Source organism: Jaculus jaculus, chromosome 8 (genome assembly GCF_020740685.1).
Source record: "Jaculus jaculus isolate mJacJac1 chromosome 8, mJacJac1.mat.Y.cur, whole genome shotgun sequence".
Taxonomy (NCBI): domain Eukaryota; kingdom Metazoa; phylum Chordata; class Mammalia; order Rodentia; family Dipodidae; genus Jaculus; species Jaculus jaculus.
The window spans coordinates 75,273,721-75,291,368 of NC_059109.1; the positions used below are offsets into that span (position 1 = coordinate 75,273,721).

Below are 17,648 nucleotides of genomic sequence, written 5' to 3' on the forward strand. Positions count from 1 at the left end.
CAGAAGTGCCTCCAAGGACAGGGTCATGATGCTTTGATCGCATGGCTTTGGAGACTCAGTAACCATAAACTCACCCAGAACCATTTTCTGCCACTTCCGCATGGAGTGTCATTACCTACCCATCTCTGTGCCAGGAGACTTGAGAAACCAGGACTCTCTGGGGTTCCTGTGTGCTGGCTACTATGGGAGGGGGGCACAGTGACTGGCCTCTGTTGGAGGATAGTGATGAGCATACAGTATTGGTCTGTGCCCCAGTGTGGGGACACAGCATGGAGGTCACAGTGTGACTGAGAGATAGCTGGCTTGTATGCTGAGTGGAGTGGGAAGTCGCAGGCTGTCCAGGTTGACCTTCTCCTGAGCAAGCAGCAGCCTGTCTCAGTATGATTTATGCTGCTCAGCACCACACTGGGTCATTTGTAAAGAATAGAAATTTTATTGCTGAAGACACCACATGCTTGGGCTGCAAGGTCACTGAGAAATCAAGCTTGAGCTGAGGTAAAAACCTCTTCCCTGTAGACCAGCTGACAGAAAGCTGGAAAGGGCTATGTTGCATGTTGCATACAGCCCTATGGGAGAGAGAGAAGTCATCAGTGGTGATAAAAGCAACAGTGAACACTGCAAGCCTTAAATTTGGCCAACCAGGCCAAATGAACCAAAGGGTACAATAGTGGCATGTCTGTTATGGGGAAAACCAATCACTCACTAATTAGACTGGAGGCCCTTTACACATGAAGGAATACATGCCTGGTGCTGAAAACCTATGACAAGGGAGCCTTAGGGGTGTAACATCTGCTGGTGTCTAGCTAAAGGCATATGTTATGCTAAACAAACTGCCCAGTAAGTACTTCTCTTAGCATTCATATCCATATAGCAATGCTACTCTCATTTTTGGTTAGACAAGCTTCTCTTTTCAAATGGCAGTGACCTCTGGGATTACTCAAAACTCACCATAGTGCTGAGAAGAAGAGTGTTCAGCACTGAAACACCTCTATCACACCTTCCAGGAGAGGTGGTAGAAAGAATGGAAGAGCCAAAGGAAGGATGGGGCTACTTACAATGCACTCTTCCAGACAATAGGAGGAAACAGTGATGACATCAAAATAAAAGAGAAATTGATTGAGAGGGGGAGTGGATATGATGAAGAGTGGATTTTTGAAGGGGAAAGTGGGGGAAGGAAGGGAATTATCATGGTTTATTTTCTATAGTTATACAAGTTGTCAATAAAAAGCAAAAGATTAAAAAATTAAAGAATAGAAATTTGTTTTCTCAGGTTCTGGAAGCCAGGAAGGGCAAACTCAGGGTGGCAGTACCTGGTGATGGTGTTCTGCTATGTCAGAAAAAGAAGGAATGTGTCACATGAAAGAGGGACAGGGAGAGGATCTGAGAGACATTACAGGACCAGACTCCCCCTTCTGTGATGACCCTACTTCTATGATAGTCAGCCCCCTTGCCCAGGACTCATACTACCTCATTTATTTCTACCTAACTGCTAGCCCATCCCTTCTTGGGCCACTTCCCATGTAGCTACAGTGGGAATCACTTCCAGCCCATGCTTTTGAGAGGCGCACTCACACCACACACTCTGCCCCTGCCTCTGTCCCTTCTAAGCTCCCAAGACCTCTGTTGAGGATGGTAATCCCAGCCCCAGCTAGGAAGTAAGCATGGAGTTTGCTTTTATGCATTTAGCCTCTGATGGTCGTGTTGCAGGACAGGGTCCTGACCTGTGGGCTCAGCCTAGAGCCCTGGGACTTCTTTGGTCCCTCTGTACTGCTGCTTGCTGGGCAGGCCAGGGAAGCCAAGCCCCCAGTGTCAGCAGGATGAGACACTAACTCATGACTGGCTTCAGTCCATCCCTCTCTCAGAAGCCTGAAGAGTTCCCTTTTAAGAGACTTCCACCCAGGCAAAAACAACAACTACAGAAATAGAATTCTTGGCTTTGATGCAGAAAATAGAAAGAGCTGGTTTATGAAACAGAGTTGGGGTTTTTAGATAGAAAGATAGAAGAGATATAAGGAAAGGTTTTCTGGGAAAGGAAAAGGAAAGTACAACTGATGGGATAAGTATGGCCTTCTCAAGAATGAGTCACACTTAGTTGTCTCCATCTCTGTGGCATCCAAGTTATATCTCTAAATGTTGCTAAGACACCCCTCCTCCCTTCTCTCTAACATTGTTCAAAGTGTCTAACTTATAATAAGATTAAAAGTTATGGAATTTCTCCTACTGGAGTTGATGGGAAGTACTAGGAAGCAGCAGGAAGTGCTAAAAGATTCAAGGTATCAACTAGGTGGACCACTTGGCTTCTTTTAGTGGTGCTTGAAGCCTGAAATCCCCTGTTAGCCAGTAAGATCTCAGGAGCAGAGCCTGTGCCCTTCTTCCCATGTCATTACAGATTTTCTTACCTTTCTATCTTGTCTCATGGATTGAGTCACAAAAGAAAAACAACCAAGGCATTGTGAAAACCCCAAAGGAAAACTTTGTGTTAAGTCAGAGGAAGAAGACCTGTTGTTAAGTAATAGGCTAGCAAGAATACGAATAAAGGGAACCTCTCACCACAACTGTGACAGAAAGTCAGTGGATGAAAATTCTGGAGTGACTGAAATAAGAAAACACAGCAGTGTAAAATCCACATAATCCCAGTAAAATTATGAGAGTAGAGGATAAAGGCTCTCTTAGACGAGCCAAATAGGGGAATTCATAGCTAGCAAGCCTTCTTGGCAGAGAATGGTGAAAGAAATTCTACAGAGGGAAAGGAATGAAGCAGTTGGGCTATAAACTGAAGTCTACATAAAGAATGCCAACTGTAGTTCAGTTCCCCAGTGCCCATGTAAAGCTGAATACAAATGGCACACATGTCTATAATCCCAACATGCCTATGTCAATGGGAGGTAGAGTCAGGAGAATCCCAAAGCTTTAGGGACAACTAGACTGGCCTTCCCAGTGACAAATAACAAGAGAGATCCTGTGTCAAGGTGGGAGGAGAAGACCAATGCCCTGAGGTTGTCCTCTGACCTTGAAATATGGGTTTGGAAAAATATATGCACACACACATACACAGGGAGAGAGAGAGAGAGAGGGAGAGAGGGAGAGAGGGAATTGAATTAGAGTATTAGAGAATGGAAGAAGAAATAAGAGAAGGTGAGATAAAAAAATTTTGACTTGGTTGATTTAAAAAGTAACAGTTCAACTATAATCACAGTGTATTCTGTGATTGTAGTAGTCTTGCTCTATCAAGTATTGATCTTCATAGTTTCTGCTACCTGTGGTCAACCAGCCTAAAAATATTAGATGGAAAATTCCAGAAATAGTTATTAAATTCTAAATCGTATGAAATTCTGACTGTGACATGGGAATTTGGGGTGTCTTTGAGAGCAATGGAGTATTTCTAGACTCTTGGCTGGGTGGTAACAGGAGTTAGGGTGCTAGACATTCACAGCCACACAAAACTTCCACTGAGTCAGTGACCTCCAGGTTCTTGTCTTATGAATTTTGATTAATAAAATCCACAGACCTTAGAAGGTTAAGCATAGAAAGATTTTTCTGAAGACTTTAATAGAAAGAAAGAAGGCAGAGCTCCTTTACAGCAGAAGGAGGTGTCAGAAATGGGAAAGGCTACCTGGTGACCCTGACTGGGGTCTTGCATGAGAGCATACCAAAGGGAGCTAGTCAGTCCATTTCCCATGCCAGGTGTTCAGGCGTCATGCTTGTAATCATACCAACAGCTTCCTATCCTATTTCTAGGGAAAGGACAGTGATTCAAGGAAGAAGAGGTGAAACAAAACCAGATACCATGCCATTTGTTTAGTCACTTAGTTATATTATTGACATCCTCTGATCAGGTTTTAGGGGGAAAGAGATAAGGGGAAAACAGATCCCCCTTATATGGTCAAGGACATATTTCCCTTAACTGCCTCAAATAGTATTATTCAATCTCTGTATACCTGGGAAGGTGGTCATTCTTGTCTAGCTTGTGCACACCACATATGTAGCCACCCAATAGTCTAGCTCATTCATACCATATATGCTCCCACCCATTAGACTAGCATGCCTTGTTAGTTACTCCGAAGCCACTTGGTCATAAGATTAATGGCACTGGGTTCAAATAATGCTTACTTAGGAGTCTAAGCTATGTCACAATTTCTACACCATCACATAACTTATCACATGGCATTATGTCATTCCATACCATCAAAGAAATGGAACATGGGTATAAGTACAATATGGTTGCTACTCTAGAGCCAGGCTTGAGGGTCAGAGTTAAGCTGTAGGCATAAGGAGATATGAAAGGCAGTCTAGGTAGAAGGATGGGCAGCCAGTCCAGATGGGCAAATTGGCAGATGAACAGATGGTTCATTTCAGTAAGCTATTTCAATAGGATCTAAGCTGAGCTGAAGCCCTAGGGACAGTTAGAGTTCTTTGCCTGGCAGTCCTTTGACATACACACTGGGTGGTCAGGTGACAGGTTGATGGAGCTATTACCATCACAGCGTTAGGTGTCTTCCTCTTTGTGGTGTCCACCTGAGGGAGTTTCACCTTTTCCTCAGTCTGATGCATCTGTTAATTCTCTGGCTTGGTCTTCATGATATAATTGTGATATGCCCATGTGATCCTAGCAGTCCCAATTCACCCAAATAAATGCATAGGATGATACCTTATCTACTCTCAGAAATAAGTCATTTTTCAGTCTGTGCTGTGTAGGTGGTGCTGGACAGATGGTGGCATTTGCCAAGTTCAGGGTTGGTTTTAATACTGTACTGTAATGGGAGAGAGAATGGGTAGGAAAGAGGAAAAGAGAGAAAAAGCACCCAAGGTTTTGTTCAAAATCAGGTGAGAGGGCTGGAGAGGTGGCTTAGTGGTTAAGGAACTTGCCTGCAAAGCCAAAGGACCTTGTTCAATTCCCCAGGACCCACGTAAGCCACATGCACAAAGGGGCACATGTGTCTGGAGTTCATTTACATTGGCTGGAGGCCCCAGTGCACCCATTCTGTCTCTCTCTCTCTCCTTACTCTCTCTTTCTCTCTTTCTCCTTATTTCTCTCTCTTTCTCTTTCCCAATTAAATTTAAAAAAATAATCAGGTAAGAGAGTGGCAGGGTTGGAAGCAAGGGGAAATGGGACGCTGAACCACCTAGTAGAAGGAAAGAGCAATACCTGAATACTAACAATGAACAGTAGCAACCCCGCAGCCTGAAGCTACCCTGTCTTAAGGTTCCCTCCACCAAACACTTTAGTCCATTACTTCTGAACTTAGCCTTCCTCAAGTTCTCAGGGCATGGGCAGAATGATGTCAAATTCTTTACTAGAATATAACATGATGGCCAGTTTCAGAGTCCTGTTTCCTTCTGATACCTCATGAACAAGGCCTTCACTGTCCACATTGCTCTTGGCAGTCTTGTCAACTGATCTCCTACCAGAATGGTCCATTAACTCTGCATATATCATTCTATGGCTTCTATAGTTTGCAGTTCCAAAACTTTCCCCATTCCTCTCACAAACCAGTTTCAAAGGCCTATGAATTACATTATCAGGTTTATCACAGCAACAGACTATACTAATTTTCTTTCTTTTTTTAAAAAAATGTAAGTCTTACTCTAACCCAGGCTCACGTAGAATTTACTATGTAGTCTCAGGATGGTCTTGAACTCATAGCAATCCTTCTACCTCTGGCTCCAAAGTGCCGAGATTAAAGGTGTGCACCACCAATTCAGGTCTAATTCTTTCAAAAAAAAATATTTTTAAGGTAGAGTCTCATTCTAGCCCAGGGTGACTTGAAATTCACTATGTTGCCTTAGGCTGGCCTCAAACTCATGGCAATTCTTTTACCTCTGCCTCCCAGTGCTAGGATTGAAGGTGTGCACCACCATTCCTGGCAGTCAGATCTAATTCGTTAATAGTTACTTTTCTCTTGCTGTTACAAAATACCTGACAAAAGCAACTTAAGGAAGGGTTTGCATTTTCTCACAGGAAGCAGAGGTAGATGAATGCTGGTGCTCAGCTGGCTTCCTACTTCTTCTCCTTTTCTTAAGTCCTCAACCACAGCCCATGGCATGGTGCCACTTATAGTTAAGGAGCGTCATCCCTTAAGTTTCTCTGGAAACATTCTCACAGAAATACCCAGAAGTGTGTTTACACAGTGATTCTAAGTCCAGCCAAATTGATAATTAAGATGAACCATCACAGAATTCAGGCTGAATTCTACCAAGGCTTGTATTTACTTCTTAATACTGGAAAGAAACACTCAAACAGTTTGTTATGGGAGGAAAGGGTTTACGTTGGCTTGTAGTTTCAAGGAGAAGCTTCATGTTGACATGGAGAGCATGACAGGAAGCAGGGAGCAGTTCACATCTCTGGGTGGAAAGATTCTGAGTGGGCTGGACTAATAAACCTCAAGGTCTATCCCCAGTGACACACCTCCTCCAACAAGTCTCCTCCTCCCAAACTGTCACCAGCTGGGGATTGAATATAAGGCCTAAAAAGGCCTAATCACAGGCACATGAAGAACATTTCACATTCAAACTACTACAGACTTTAAAAAGCAGTGGCTCTAATTCTGAAGCTCTGAATAGATGGAGAGAGATTCCAGTCATGGCTTGGAATACTAAGGATCATTTGGAAAGCAACTGATCAAGACTGACCTGTAGATTCATCATAATTTCAATCAATATTCCAATAAGATGTCTCTCACACACACAAATTGTAGCAATTGTTTTGCTATGTAGCATAGGCTGGCTCAAACTCTCTAATGTGTGTGTGTGTGTGTGTGTGTGTGTGTGTACACACGTTCAAGTGCATAAGTGTGGGCATGTGCATGCCACAGCATGGATGTGGAGGTCAGAGGGCAATCTCAGGTGTTGGTCCTAACCTTCCAGTTTGTTTGAGGCAGGCTCGCTCATTTATCACTGTGTTGGCCAGTATAGTTGGCTCAAGAGCTTCTGGAAGATTCTCTTGCCTCCACTTTCCTTGCCAGGCATGCTAGGATTACAGAAGTCTGCTATCATGTCTGGCTTTTTCAGTGTGTTCTGGGAATTTGAACTCAGATATTCACATTTGCATGACAAGCACTTTATCCACACAGCCATGTTCTGAGTGCTGGCCTCAAACTCTCGATCTCCTTCCTCTGCTTCCTGCATGCTGAGATCACAGGCCTGCATCACCATAGCTGGGTTGGACGCCTTGTAGACATCAACACACTGATTCTAAAGCCTTATCAAAAGGCAAAAGACCTAAAGTAGCCGACACAATCCTAAAGAACAAAATTTGGGTGCATGCTTCCTGATTTAAAGAATTGCTGTAGTTATAATAACCGTGATACGGCATGGAAGGAAAACAGTGGGCGCACAGGCTCGTGAGAGGGAGAGCACAGATACAGCCCTCGAGATACAGCCCTTAGACCTTAGGCAAGGGACCAAAGAGGATTCAGTAGGAACAACCTGTAGTAAGTAAGGCTGTGCTATTCAACATTTACTCTGCTGAGCATCGTCAAGCCAGTGAGTCCTGTCCTGAGCCTCACACTGCCACCAAAAGTCAGTTGACCAGGACTGAGAAGCATCCTGCTGCAGCAGAGAAAGGGATGCTGTTCTGGAGAACAAGTGTGCTCTCTAGCAAGCAGCCTGGGTAGGCCTAGGCTGGATGGGTCCCTGTCTTATCTCCTTCCTCCTCAGTCTCACTGTTGGCCCCAGGGCACTCACACTCCTGAGCTAAGTGTCCAGATCTGGAATGTGCTGGTAGAGTAGGTGTCTTGTGTTTCTTGTTGCATTCTGTGAGGATTCCAACTCTGAGCACATGTATCATTTGCAACAGATCATGAAGACCACACTTCATTTAAGGACATTAAGATTTTATTTCATCAAAACAACAACGTATTTTCACTGCGTAGTGGCATTCATCATCTTTTCTCTGTTGTAAACTACTTCACACACACCATTCTTCCCAATTTACTTTGAATCAAATTATATCTAGATAATAAACGACTGCAGAAGCCAAAATACATAGCCTATAAATAAAGTGCACACTTTCACTCATTGGGAACGGAAGGCTGAGACAGATTTTGCTTATCACTTGTCTTGACATATTAGCTATATAGAGTGAGTATTCTGGAGAGTCAGAAACAAAGAATTCCATCAGAAATAGAGGCGGTCCCTAGCTTGCTTTGCCTCAGCAGAAACTAAGCACACAGTGTTTTCATGGCTGTACAATCAGCATGGCAAGTTTGACTCTGAATCACCAGTGTCTAAGCTTTGGGAATTACAGGGTGCTGAGCAGTGGCTATACATACTCAATATGGGACTTGTCCCCAAATGCAGGGTCTCAGCATGACCTCAGCCTATGTGCTGACCCCTTCATCCCACTCCCCATTTGCTCATAGGAGCTTCAGAATGGCTGGTCACAGGGGCCCAGATGGCCCTGGGACTTGGGACCTGGCCTGGATAGAACAAAGATTGGCCCTATAGCCACACAGCTCCTGAGAGAGATGCCTGTGGGGTGGAGGGTGGGGCTATTATCTCCCCAGTGATCCAGTGACAAGCCACCAGGGGCTGGGGTGTGGCTCAGTATGGAGGGCTTGCTTAGCATGCCCCTGGTTCCATTGCAACACAAGGGCAGGGAAAAAAAAGGAGGAGGAGGAGGAAGAAGAGGAGGAAGGGGAAGATAAGGCTAAGACAGTCCACAGAACTGAGTAGAAACTTATTCTGAAGCCAAGTGGGCATGGGGGTAGAAAGAGCTCAATGATGTGAGGTCACAGTTTATAAAGGGAAGATTTTCCAGTATCAGAACCAGGTTGGACTGTCACAGACTCTCTCAGGCTCTCATCGCAACTTATCTTACTGTGGTCCCTGCCCTGGAGTCACCCAGGATCTGGCCCATACAGAATTATCACATGCATTCCCAGGGGCTGAGTCAATTTGTACATTAAAACCAACCACCACATACAACAAAATCACCCAGAAGACTGTTGTGCTCACCCTCCCTGCCAGTCAGGCCTCAGTGAAGTTGCTGAGGAGCCAGTTGACCTCTACAGTGTGCTGGCCTTGGCATGACAGGGAGCAGCAGCTGAGCTGCTTGGTGTCTCCAACACCAAGGCAGCACATCCAACGGATGAGAAAACAGGTCCCAGCAGTGGCTACATTTCAGAAAACCAAGAGGTGTGGGCACAGAAGGGACACGGCGAGTTCTGCAGGGGCCTGTGCCCAGTAGGAAAGGCGTGGGCTGAGGAAGGGGCATTGTAAGCCTGACCTCGGGTCTGGAGAAACAAAACTCACAAAGAAATAGCTGAGACTTCCCCACATAATGATGTTTTTAGGCCACTGCTATGTGCCCTTTACAAGGGCAGAGTCAGTGTGACCACGCTAAGGATTGCAGGTGACTGTACCCCTAAGCCCTGCAGAGTGGAGGCCCCAGAACTGGCATAGCTATGGGGTGAATGAGGCAGACGTGCACGTCATTCGGTACTGACTTTTGGGACTCCTGTTGGGTGGACTCAGCAAACTGAAGATATTCTTCCCCTCATGCCCCAGCTTTCTCTGCTAATGCTCCAGGGACCCATGGGATCCTCAGTACCCTCACAGGACCCTGACTCCCCATCAGAGGAGAGGCCCCACTCTGGAGCTGCAGCCTATAGCCTAGCTTTGCTGGGTCTGATGCTGTGCACATGCAGTGGAAAGGGAGGCTTGTGTTCGGTGTCACCACGATGGCCGTGTGCTCGGGTGTCCACAGAGGACAGAAGACCTCGGGCTCACTGGCTTAGAAGGCGAACACCATCACTGGCCACGCTGTCAGCCCGCAGTGCTGGGAGCGCACTCTGCTGCAGAGTCGCAGGTGAGGGCTGTGATCCCACAGCCAGGGAGCAGGAGGAGGGGCCGCGGGTAGAGGCAAGGTGTGCATTTTGCTCTGCTTGGGGGACGGCACTTGTCCTGAGGGGCAGACTCCTTGCTCACACGGCAGACAGGTCTACACGGTGGGCAGAATGGCTACTTCTGTCCCAAGACCTGAGCTTGGTAGAGGCCGTGCCTGGCTGGGTCCCGTTCACCTGAAAACCACAAAGTAAGGTATAAATAGTGCTCTCACAGGCAGAATCCACCCCATGTGAGAGTGGAAAGCTTAGGGCTGGCCCAGGGGTCCCACTGCTCCTCTGAGACACAAGGCCCTGAACTCAGAGGATCCCAGACAAAGTGCCCTGGGCCCTGAGCAGGTTCTCTCCTCACCAGGCCCAGAATGTGGGTGCATTCATTCACTCATTGCTGGTCATTTCACCTTCTTCATCATTGAGCAGGCACTGCCCCAAGGGCTGCCGTGGGTTGTGGGGCCAGAGCAGTGGGCAAGGCCAGCTACAGCCTTGCTCCTTCCTTCCTATAGGGCATGCATCCCAGTGAGGCAAGGCCAGACAAAGGCCATTAGGCAAATGATTGAGCTGGGTACACGACATTGGGACAAGGACACCTTTGTTTGGTGACATCTGGGAAGGAGACTCTAAGCAAGGCCCTAAATGGCAGTAGTTGGGCTGCATCACAGTCTCTTGCTCCCAGCTGGTAAGGCCCTTCCAGGGCCCAGAACAGAGCCGTGGACAGAGTCTGGAGCAGAGCAGAACAGCCTGGTGCTTTGGATATAGAGCGTGGCCTGCTGCAGCACACCCCTCCTCGCCAGAGAGGCAGAAGTTGCCAGCTCCGGGAAGCTGGCATGGATGCTTGTGCCAGGCCGAGGAGCAGGACTGCTGCCCAATAACAACCCTGGGGATGGCAAGGGGAAGTGGAAGGTATCAGGGACAGGCTCAGTCAATGAGAAACAATGAACTCCAGAAGGGTCAGCACAGTGTACTCACAATGTCTGAGCTGAAGGGCTTTGTGTTGGCGTTGCGTGCAGAGCTGCTCGTGAGGGACCAGACCTTGGTTTTGTGCTTGAAGGCAGCTCTCACCTTTGAAGGCAGAAGAAAAGGGTCTTATAAGGAACTTCAGAGGCTGAAATAGCAAACGTAGAGGTCACTGTCAACTGCCTCTAGGAATCTGCTGTGATGTGAGCCTGGGACACCCTGCACAGGGATGAGACTGGAATTACCAGCATCAAAATTGTTACCAAGGTCAGTAACAGAGTTGGTGGTTCTCAAATGGAGCCTGACAAGAATTGCATTCCCAGGCAACACTGTCCTGCCCTCTATGCCCCTGAAGAACTGAAAAGCCACATCATATTTTCAGGAGGCAGGTAGAGTGGACATACCTCTGAATTCAGGAGACAGTGAAAGAGGAATATGAAGAGGCCCTGAGAAGGAGGGGAGAGAAACAGTATTAGAGCTGCCTGCACAATCTAAAGTTCATTTTTTTATTATTACTTTTAATGTATTTTATTTATTTATTTCAGAGAGAGAAAGAGTGAGAGTGGAAGAGAGAGAGAAAGTGGGCGTGCCAGGGCCTCCAGCCACTGAAAACAAACTCCAGGTGCGTGTGCCCTCTGGTGCTCTGGCTCATGTGGGTTCTGGAGAAATGAACTGGGATCCTTTGGCTTTTAGCTTTACAGGAAAAATTTAAGGCAAAATGCCTTAAATGCTAAGCCATCTCTCCGGACCCTTGTTATTATTTTTTATGAGAGAGAGAGAGGAGAAAGAATTGGTGCAACAGGGCCTCCAGCTATTGTAATTGAATTCCAGACACGTGTGTCATCTTGTGCACTAGTGCAAACTTGCCCACTTGTGTCACATTGTACATCTGGCTTATGTGGGATCTGGAGAGTCAAACATGAGTCCTCAGGCTTCGCAGGCAAGTGCCTTAACCGCTAAGCCATCTCTCCAGCCCTGAAGTCCGTTTTTCACACAGGCCTGAATGGCTCACTGCTGGAGCACACCATGAGCTGGAGCCTGTGACCTGCACCCCACATAGGGCCTAACGAGCTTCCAACTGTTGCCATGACCACAGGCTCTGCCCTGCTTGGACAAGGGTGCAGAAACAAGGCCACCCTCTGGGGCAGGCATCCCTAAGAAGGAATGGAAGGGGCTGCAAGGTGGAGGCACTGCCCATCTGGGATACATGAGAGGCCACTAACTCCCTAGGCAGCACACCCCAGACCCCAGAACTGGGCTGTGGTGTTTACACCTATGGACAATTGATAGTTCTGCCTACTGGCCAGACCTATATCCTTACCTGCAGGGAATTCAGTATAGCAAACATGTACTGGAAGACCAGGGCTCGGTCATTGACAGCAAGCACCCCAAACACCCATGAGGTGCCCAGGATGGGCAGCAGCACAGCAACAGCCTTTGCTGTTAACCTGAAAAAAAGACAATGGTCACATTGGTAGTGGGCTGGAACAATAGGCTATGAGGTCCTCTGGGAGACCAGGTCAGTAGACACAGTTCTGTGGGAGCAAGGGCTGGGTCCCTCCCTGTAATACAAAGATGGCTCACACCTTTGCAAAGAAAGAAGAGGAACCAGGCAGGAGGGATGGGATTTGGGTGGGGAGCTTAAGTGGTGGAGACCACACCAGCAGCCATAGCTCAAACTGGGAGCCAAAGAGGCTGGGGAGATGGCTCCAAGGTTAAAGACACTTGCTTGCATAGCTCGCCACCCCAGGCTCAATTTTCCAGGGCCCATGTAAAGCCAGATTTGCAAAGTAGTATATGCATCTGGAGTCTCTGCAGTAACAAGAGGCCCGAACACACCCCTTCTCTCCGGATAAACAAATAAATAAAATATTTTTAAATACTGGGAGCCAAGCATGTCTGGAAGGGAGTGGAGAGGCCCAAGAACTGAGGCTTCTCATCTGCATGAAGATGCTGTGGCCAGTGGCATTCCTCTAGGCCCTGGGATGAAGTGACTGAGCAGCCAAGTCCTGTGCACACAGAAATCCTGTCACATTGGTCCCTCTACCTTACTTAGAACAGGTGCTGAGCAAGCTTCCTTGCTGCATCACTGACTGCTCATACACCCTCCCTGCAATATCCAAGGGCCTTGACATGGCTAAGGCAGCATGTATATCAGCCCATTTTATAAGGAAATAGAAGCTCACAGTCCCTCAGTGCTGGCCAAAGTAGACCGATTCCATCAGTGGCATGGCTATGCAGGGGACATGCAGACATACTTACTTGTGGCCATTCTGTCTACCTTGTTTGTGACCTTGGAGACAGCCTCTCCAGATGGTTCTTAGACCTCTGCTTTCTCTTTGGGCTGAACACCTATGTGGGATGTGACTTTATCCTTTCTGGGCACCAAGCAGCCCTAGTCTGCCCTTCTCTTTAATTGGCTACAGTCTCAGTGGAATAGCCAATCAAGTAGCTGCACCATCCTTGTATAAGATAATCATCACCTGGCTAACATGGCTGGTCAATGTGAGACCCTAGACTGATGCCTACCTGGCTACTCCTGGGACCGTCATGTCCAGGCCCATAGCTGTTTCTATCCGGCTGCCCATCTATGACTTTTCCACAAGTGGGTCTTTCTGCTTTGTCAGTGATGTCAAGCTACTCATAGCCTCCCAGCACAGGGTTTCTCGTGCTGACAGCCACCCCCACGGAGGAATGGAAAGGACTGCTGGGAGAGCGGAGGATGAGGAGGCTCTGGCCACCTGGCTTGCATGAGACAGGCTCCTGCAGGACCAGAGCCACACACTGCTTCCACTCCATGCAGTTGATATTGGGTGCTACATGTAGTCTACCCCAATCCAGCCCATGGCGCTGGGTGGAAGAGTCAGTCATCCCAAGCACTGGAAGGAGAGTAGAACCAAGGGCCTCCTGCCACTGCAAAAAAAAAGGAAGCCCATAGGGGTGAGAGACAGGCCCACCTCAGGAGGCCGGAGACATTATTCTCTGGGGTGCAGTCATGGAATGTGAGTTCCAAGACACCAAGATTCTTGGACCCGGCTGTGTCTGTAGAGCCTAGAGCAGAGCTAGTGAGGAGCTGGTGCTCAATGTTCCCTGGTGAGCGACCAGTGCCTGGGCTATTGGGCTATTGGGCTATTGGGCTATGAGGCTCAGCTGATATAGCACTAACACAAGACCATCCTGACACCTGATATAGCTGGTCTCCCCTAGAGAATAGTGGGACCCTCTACCCAGCTACCCAGCTTGCCATCAGCCATTGCTTGCTTCAGTTAACCCCTCAGTTCATAGACACAGAGTTCAGCTCCCAGTTCTTACTGTAAGGTGCCTGGAACTGGGCTTTGTTGTTTTCTTTCTCTCTCCCATCCTTACTTCCTTCCTCCCCCCTCCCTCCCTCCCTCCTTCTCTCTCTCTTTCTTTCTTTCTCTCTCTCTGTCTCTTTCTTTCTTTCTTTCTTTGCGGTTGTGTCTTGCTCTAGCCCAGGCTGGCCTGGAATTCTAGCCCAGGCTGGCCTGGAATTCACTAGGTAGTCTCAGAGTGGCCTCGAACTCATGGCAATCTTCCTATCTCTGCCTCCCAAGTACTAGGGTTAAACGTGTGCACCACCATGTATGGCTTAGGCTTTGTTTTTTCAGCCCTGAAGTACAGCATAGTGCCAGAGCTCAGAGGCCCTGGAAATAGCCACCAGCTACTGGCCACTAGTCCATGTAAAATGAGAGATGTCCATGGTGTCTGATCTCAGGGAAACTGCAGTTTTGCACTCACAGTCCTGACATAATAGCCTTCTATCCTGAGAAATACAAACACCATGCTATAGTCTTTACTTCCTGAGAAACTGTCTACAAGGAACAGCCACTGAGCAATGGCACTCCCATGCATTCCTTCATGGTGACAGCAAGGTCATGGAGGAGTGGTCTAGTTGGAGCTATAGAAGGACTCTGGACACACACAGCCTGGTTGCAATTTCCTCCCCAGTGTCACTGGTGCTTTGTGCCCCTCAAGGCTGGCCTGGCCCTGGGAAAAGGACTCTTACTCTGCTGAGTTGCAGCCCCATGTCCACCTGGTCCAGGTGCCCTCCATGGGTTCTTCCCCTTGCTTCCACCCAAGACCTCACTTGCAAAGCCTGAATGCTCCCTGCTTCTCTCTCAGGAGTTTGGAAAGAAAGTCATAAACAGAGATCTCTTCAGAGTGAAAGCCAGCCCATTTGGGGTCCTGAAGGAGGAGTTCATCTGAATGCGTGCTGAAGAGAGCTGCTGGGCACAGAGAGCCACCGGCTTGCACCTATAATGGGACCTAGAAGGAGCAAAGGGCCCTGAGGACACGGACACTGCAGCTGATCCTCTGCCCACTGTGCCCTCACCAGTCCTGGGAGATGTGTGGGAGGTGACTAAGATTCACAAATGCTAGGAGGTGTACGAATGGTGGTAGAGGGCAGATAGGCCCAGGCTCAGGGGATAGACCCAAGCTTAGGGGCAGTGAGTGCTCACCCAGGGGCAGCGAGTGCTCCTTCTCTCTGATGGAGGAGGATAGAAAGTTACTGCTGACCCCATGAGCTTTCCTCCTCAACAGGGGATAGCCTAGAAGCTTTCAGGGACCGAAAAAGCCCAAGAGAGCTGCAGCCACTTGTCAGGTTAATTTACAGTGTTTGGATTCATTACAGAATAATTATCTCAGTGATTTGCTGCTACTATGTTTATGACTTCTGCTTTCACATTGGAAAATAGACACTGTAGCTAAAGTCAGAGAATGTCAGCAGCCCGGCATCCATGCCCTGCTCTTACATGAACTCCACATTGCCTGATTGGAGCCCTCAAATGTCATTCTTGAGATGTGGGGTGCTTAGGGCTCCTGAGGGCCAGGGAAGACTGTGAGACTTGGGTTCATAAGTCCTGTGGGTGAAGCCCAATCCACTTGGCCTGGTACAGGGAGGGCATGAGGTTCAGCCACTGTCACCATCATCCCATACCAGCTGCACAGGAGGGAGGAGGCTCTCCTGTGGACTGGCTCTGGCCCAGGCACTCTGAAGTGGTGGATCTGTGTGTGAGGATCACATGAAGGCGGAAAGGCACAAAGTAGGAAATGAGTTCAGGAAACCATTCATCATGTGTATAAGGCTCTAAGCCTGGGACTTTGTGGTCATCTGTGTCTTAAGGGATTTTCCATCATGTTTCATTGACAGGCCTTAAGATACATTCACCATGAACCCCAGGCAGCTGCCAGTTGTGTGGGTCCCACCGAGGAGGCTCTGAAGAGCCCCTCCTCCTCCAGTGACTAGTGTGATACGCGCAGGGTGCTCTGCTCAGGTCTTCCCTCACCTGCGTCTGTGAGGATGATCCCTTTCCTCTGTGAGAGAGAGTAGGGCATGAGGGCTCAACTGTTCGAGGGCCGAGAAGAACGGTGGTGCCCCCGGCTTTGGAATCCTGCATCCTCTGCCTACCTCCAAGCTGTTCCCTACCTAAGCTGGAGCTCATTCTTCACATGGCTCCCAGGCTGTGTGAGAAGCACATCATGAGTCACCATGCATGAACGAGTAGTGCAGTGAGGGTACAAACCAGGGGTGTCCGTGTAGACCTAAAGGATGAGGACACTGAGCTAGCCAAGGTTTTGGGTGATGGCTCAGGAGGTAACACTGGCTGTCACTCCTGATGCCTCCAGCAGACAACACAGGCAGTGCAGCAGCATGTGAACAGAGGATCAACTTACTTGAAGGCACTGGGGTCTCCATGTATCTTGTAGTTGTCGGTGCTGATATGGGAAATGACCCTAGTCACGGCAACAAGAATGGCTATGTTGACCTGCATGGGAGATTAGCATAGAGGTGGTAGGTAAGGAGCTGAGCCACACCCCCATGATATGTGTCCCCCTGAAGCTGCTGTTCCTTGGCCAAGCCTCCTCAAAGCAGGAGGCATGGCTGGAACAAATCTATCCCAGGTCCCTCGGCTTTGAGCATAGCAGGTACCATGGGGGCCTGTCCCATATATTCCCATGCTGCTGAGTAAAGACAGCAGAGGCACTGTGAAATACTATGGCAGGAAGAATGAGTGTGACCTTTGGGATCAATGAACCAGCTCAAATATCATCACACATTTGCTCACTGTGTGTCCTAGAAACCTCCCTGGGTCCTGGGAACCTCTTTGTCCCATTGGAATGAGAAAGAATAATGTTGATTAGTGCAAACTGACCAAGGAAAGATGAGGTAACCTATTTGTCAAGCTTACATATGGCATCTGGCTTTCACATCCTTCCTTACACCTGGGCCTATGGCTGTGTGATGCTTGGAAGCCCCAAGAGTAGGGACTTCATTGGTGTCCAGAACCTATGCTGGGCGGGGACCTGGTGTGCTACCTCTCCCTTGGTGCTGGGCTCAAACAGCACCTGCAGAGTCTCGGGCTGAAGCCCAGCCATGTACCTGAGGCAGCTATCCAGGGTCCTTGAGTATCAGGGGGCAAAGCAGCGGTACCCCAGTCTCCTGCTTCAGGGCCCACACTGATTTGTAGGGACTGTGTTGTGGCCAGATCCCTAACCCCTGAGTGTGAAACTCACCTCATAACAGAGCCTCCACCGAACAGGCCTTGGGCAATCTGCTGGCACCCAGCCTTGGTACACAGGCACAGCCTGCTGTCCTGGAAGGGGCTGTGGTCAAGACCCCCCACCCACATGATTGTGCCTGTGTTGCTAGTCCAGGCAACTTTGATCTTGGGCTTGCCCAAGGCTCCTCTGCAGAGGCCACCTTACCCTGGGGACTTGGAGATGCTTGCCCCCTCTCTGACTCCACCCAGTGCTTTTCCACTCCAGCCCTTCCCTCTGTTTCCTCCCAGTTCCTATTAGCTATCTGGACCATAGAAAGCTCCCAGCAGA

At 48.4% G+C, this 17,648-nt stretch overlaps 1 protein-coding gene across 1 annotated transcript in view; it reads right to left on the reverse strand.

Moving 5' to 3' along the window:
* Window positions 1–7,815: 7,815 nt before the first annotated feature.
* Window positions 7,816–17,648, reverse strand: part of Adgrd1 (adhesion G protein-coupled receptor D1) — a 125,836-nt gene continuing 116,003 nt past the window's right edge. Inside the window, exons 21-25 of the mRNA XM_045157019.1 lie at window positions 16,494–16,585; window positions 12,118–12,244; window positions 11,201–11,242; window positions 10,809–10,901; window positions 7,816–10,019 (exon numbers count right to left, since the gene is read on the reverse strand). Coding sequence (XP_045012954.1) covers window positions 9,924–10,019; window positions 10,809–10,901; window positions 11,201–11,242; window positions 12,118–12,244; window positions 16,494–16,585 — 450 coding nt within the window. The 3' untranslated portion in view covers window positions 7,816–9,923. The remainder of the gene's footprint in view (window positions 10,020–10,808; window positions 10,902–11,200; window positions 11,243–12,117; window positions 12,245–16,493; window positions 16,586–17,648) is intronic.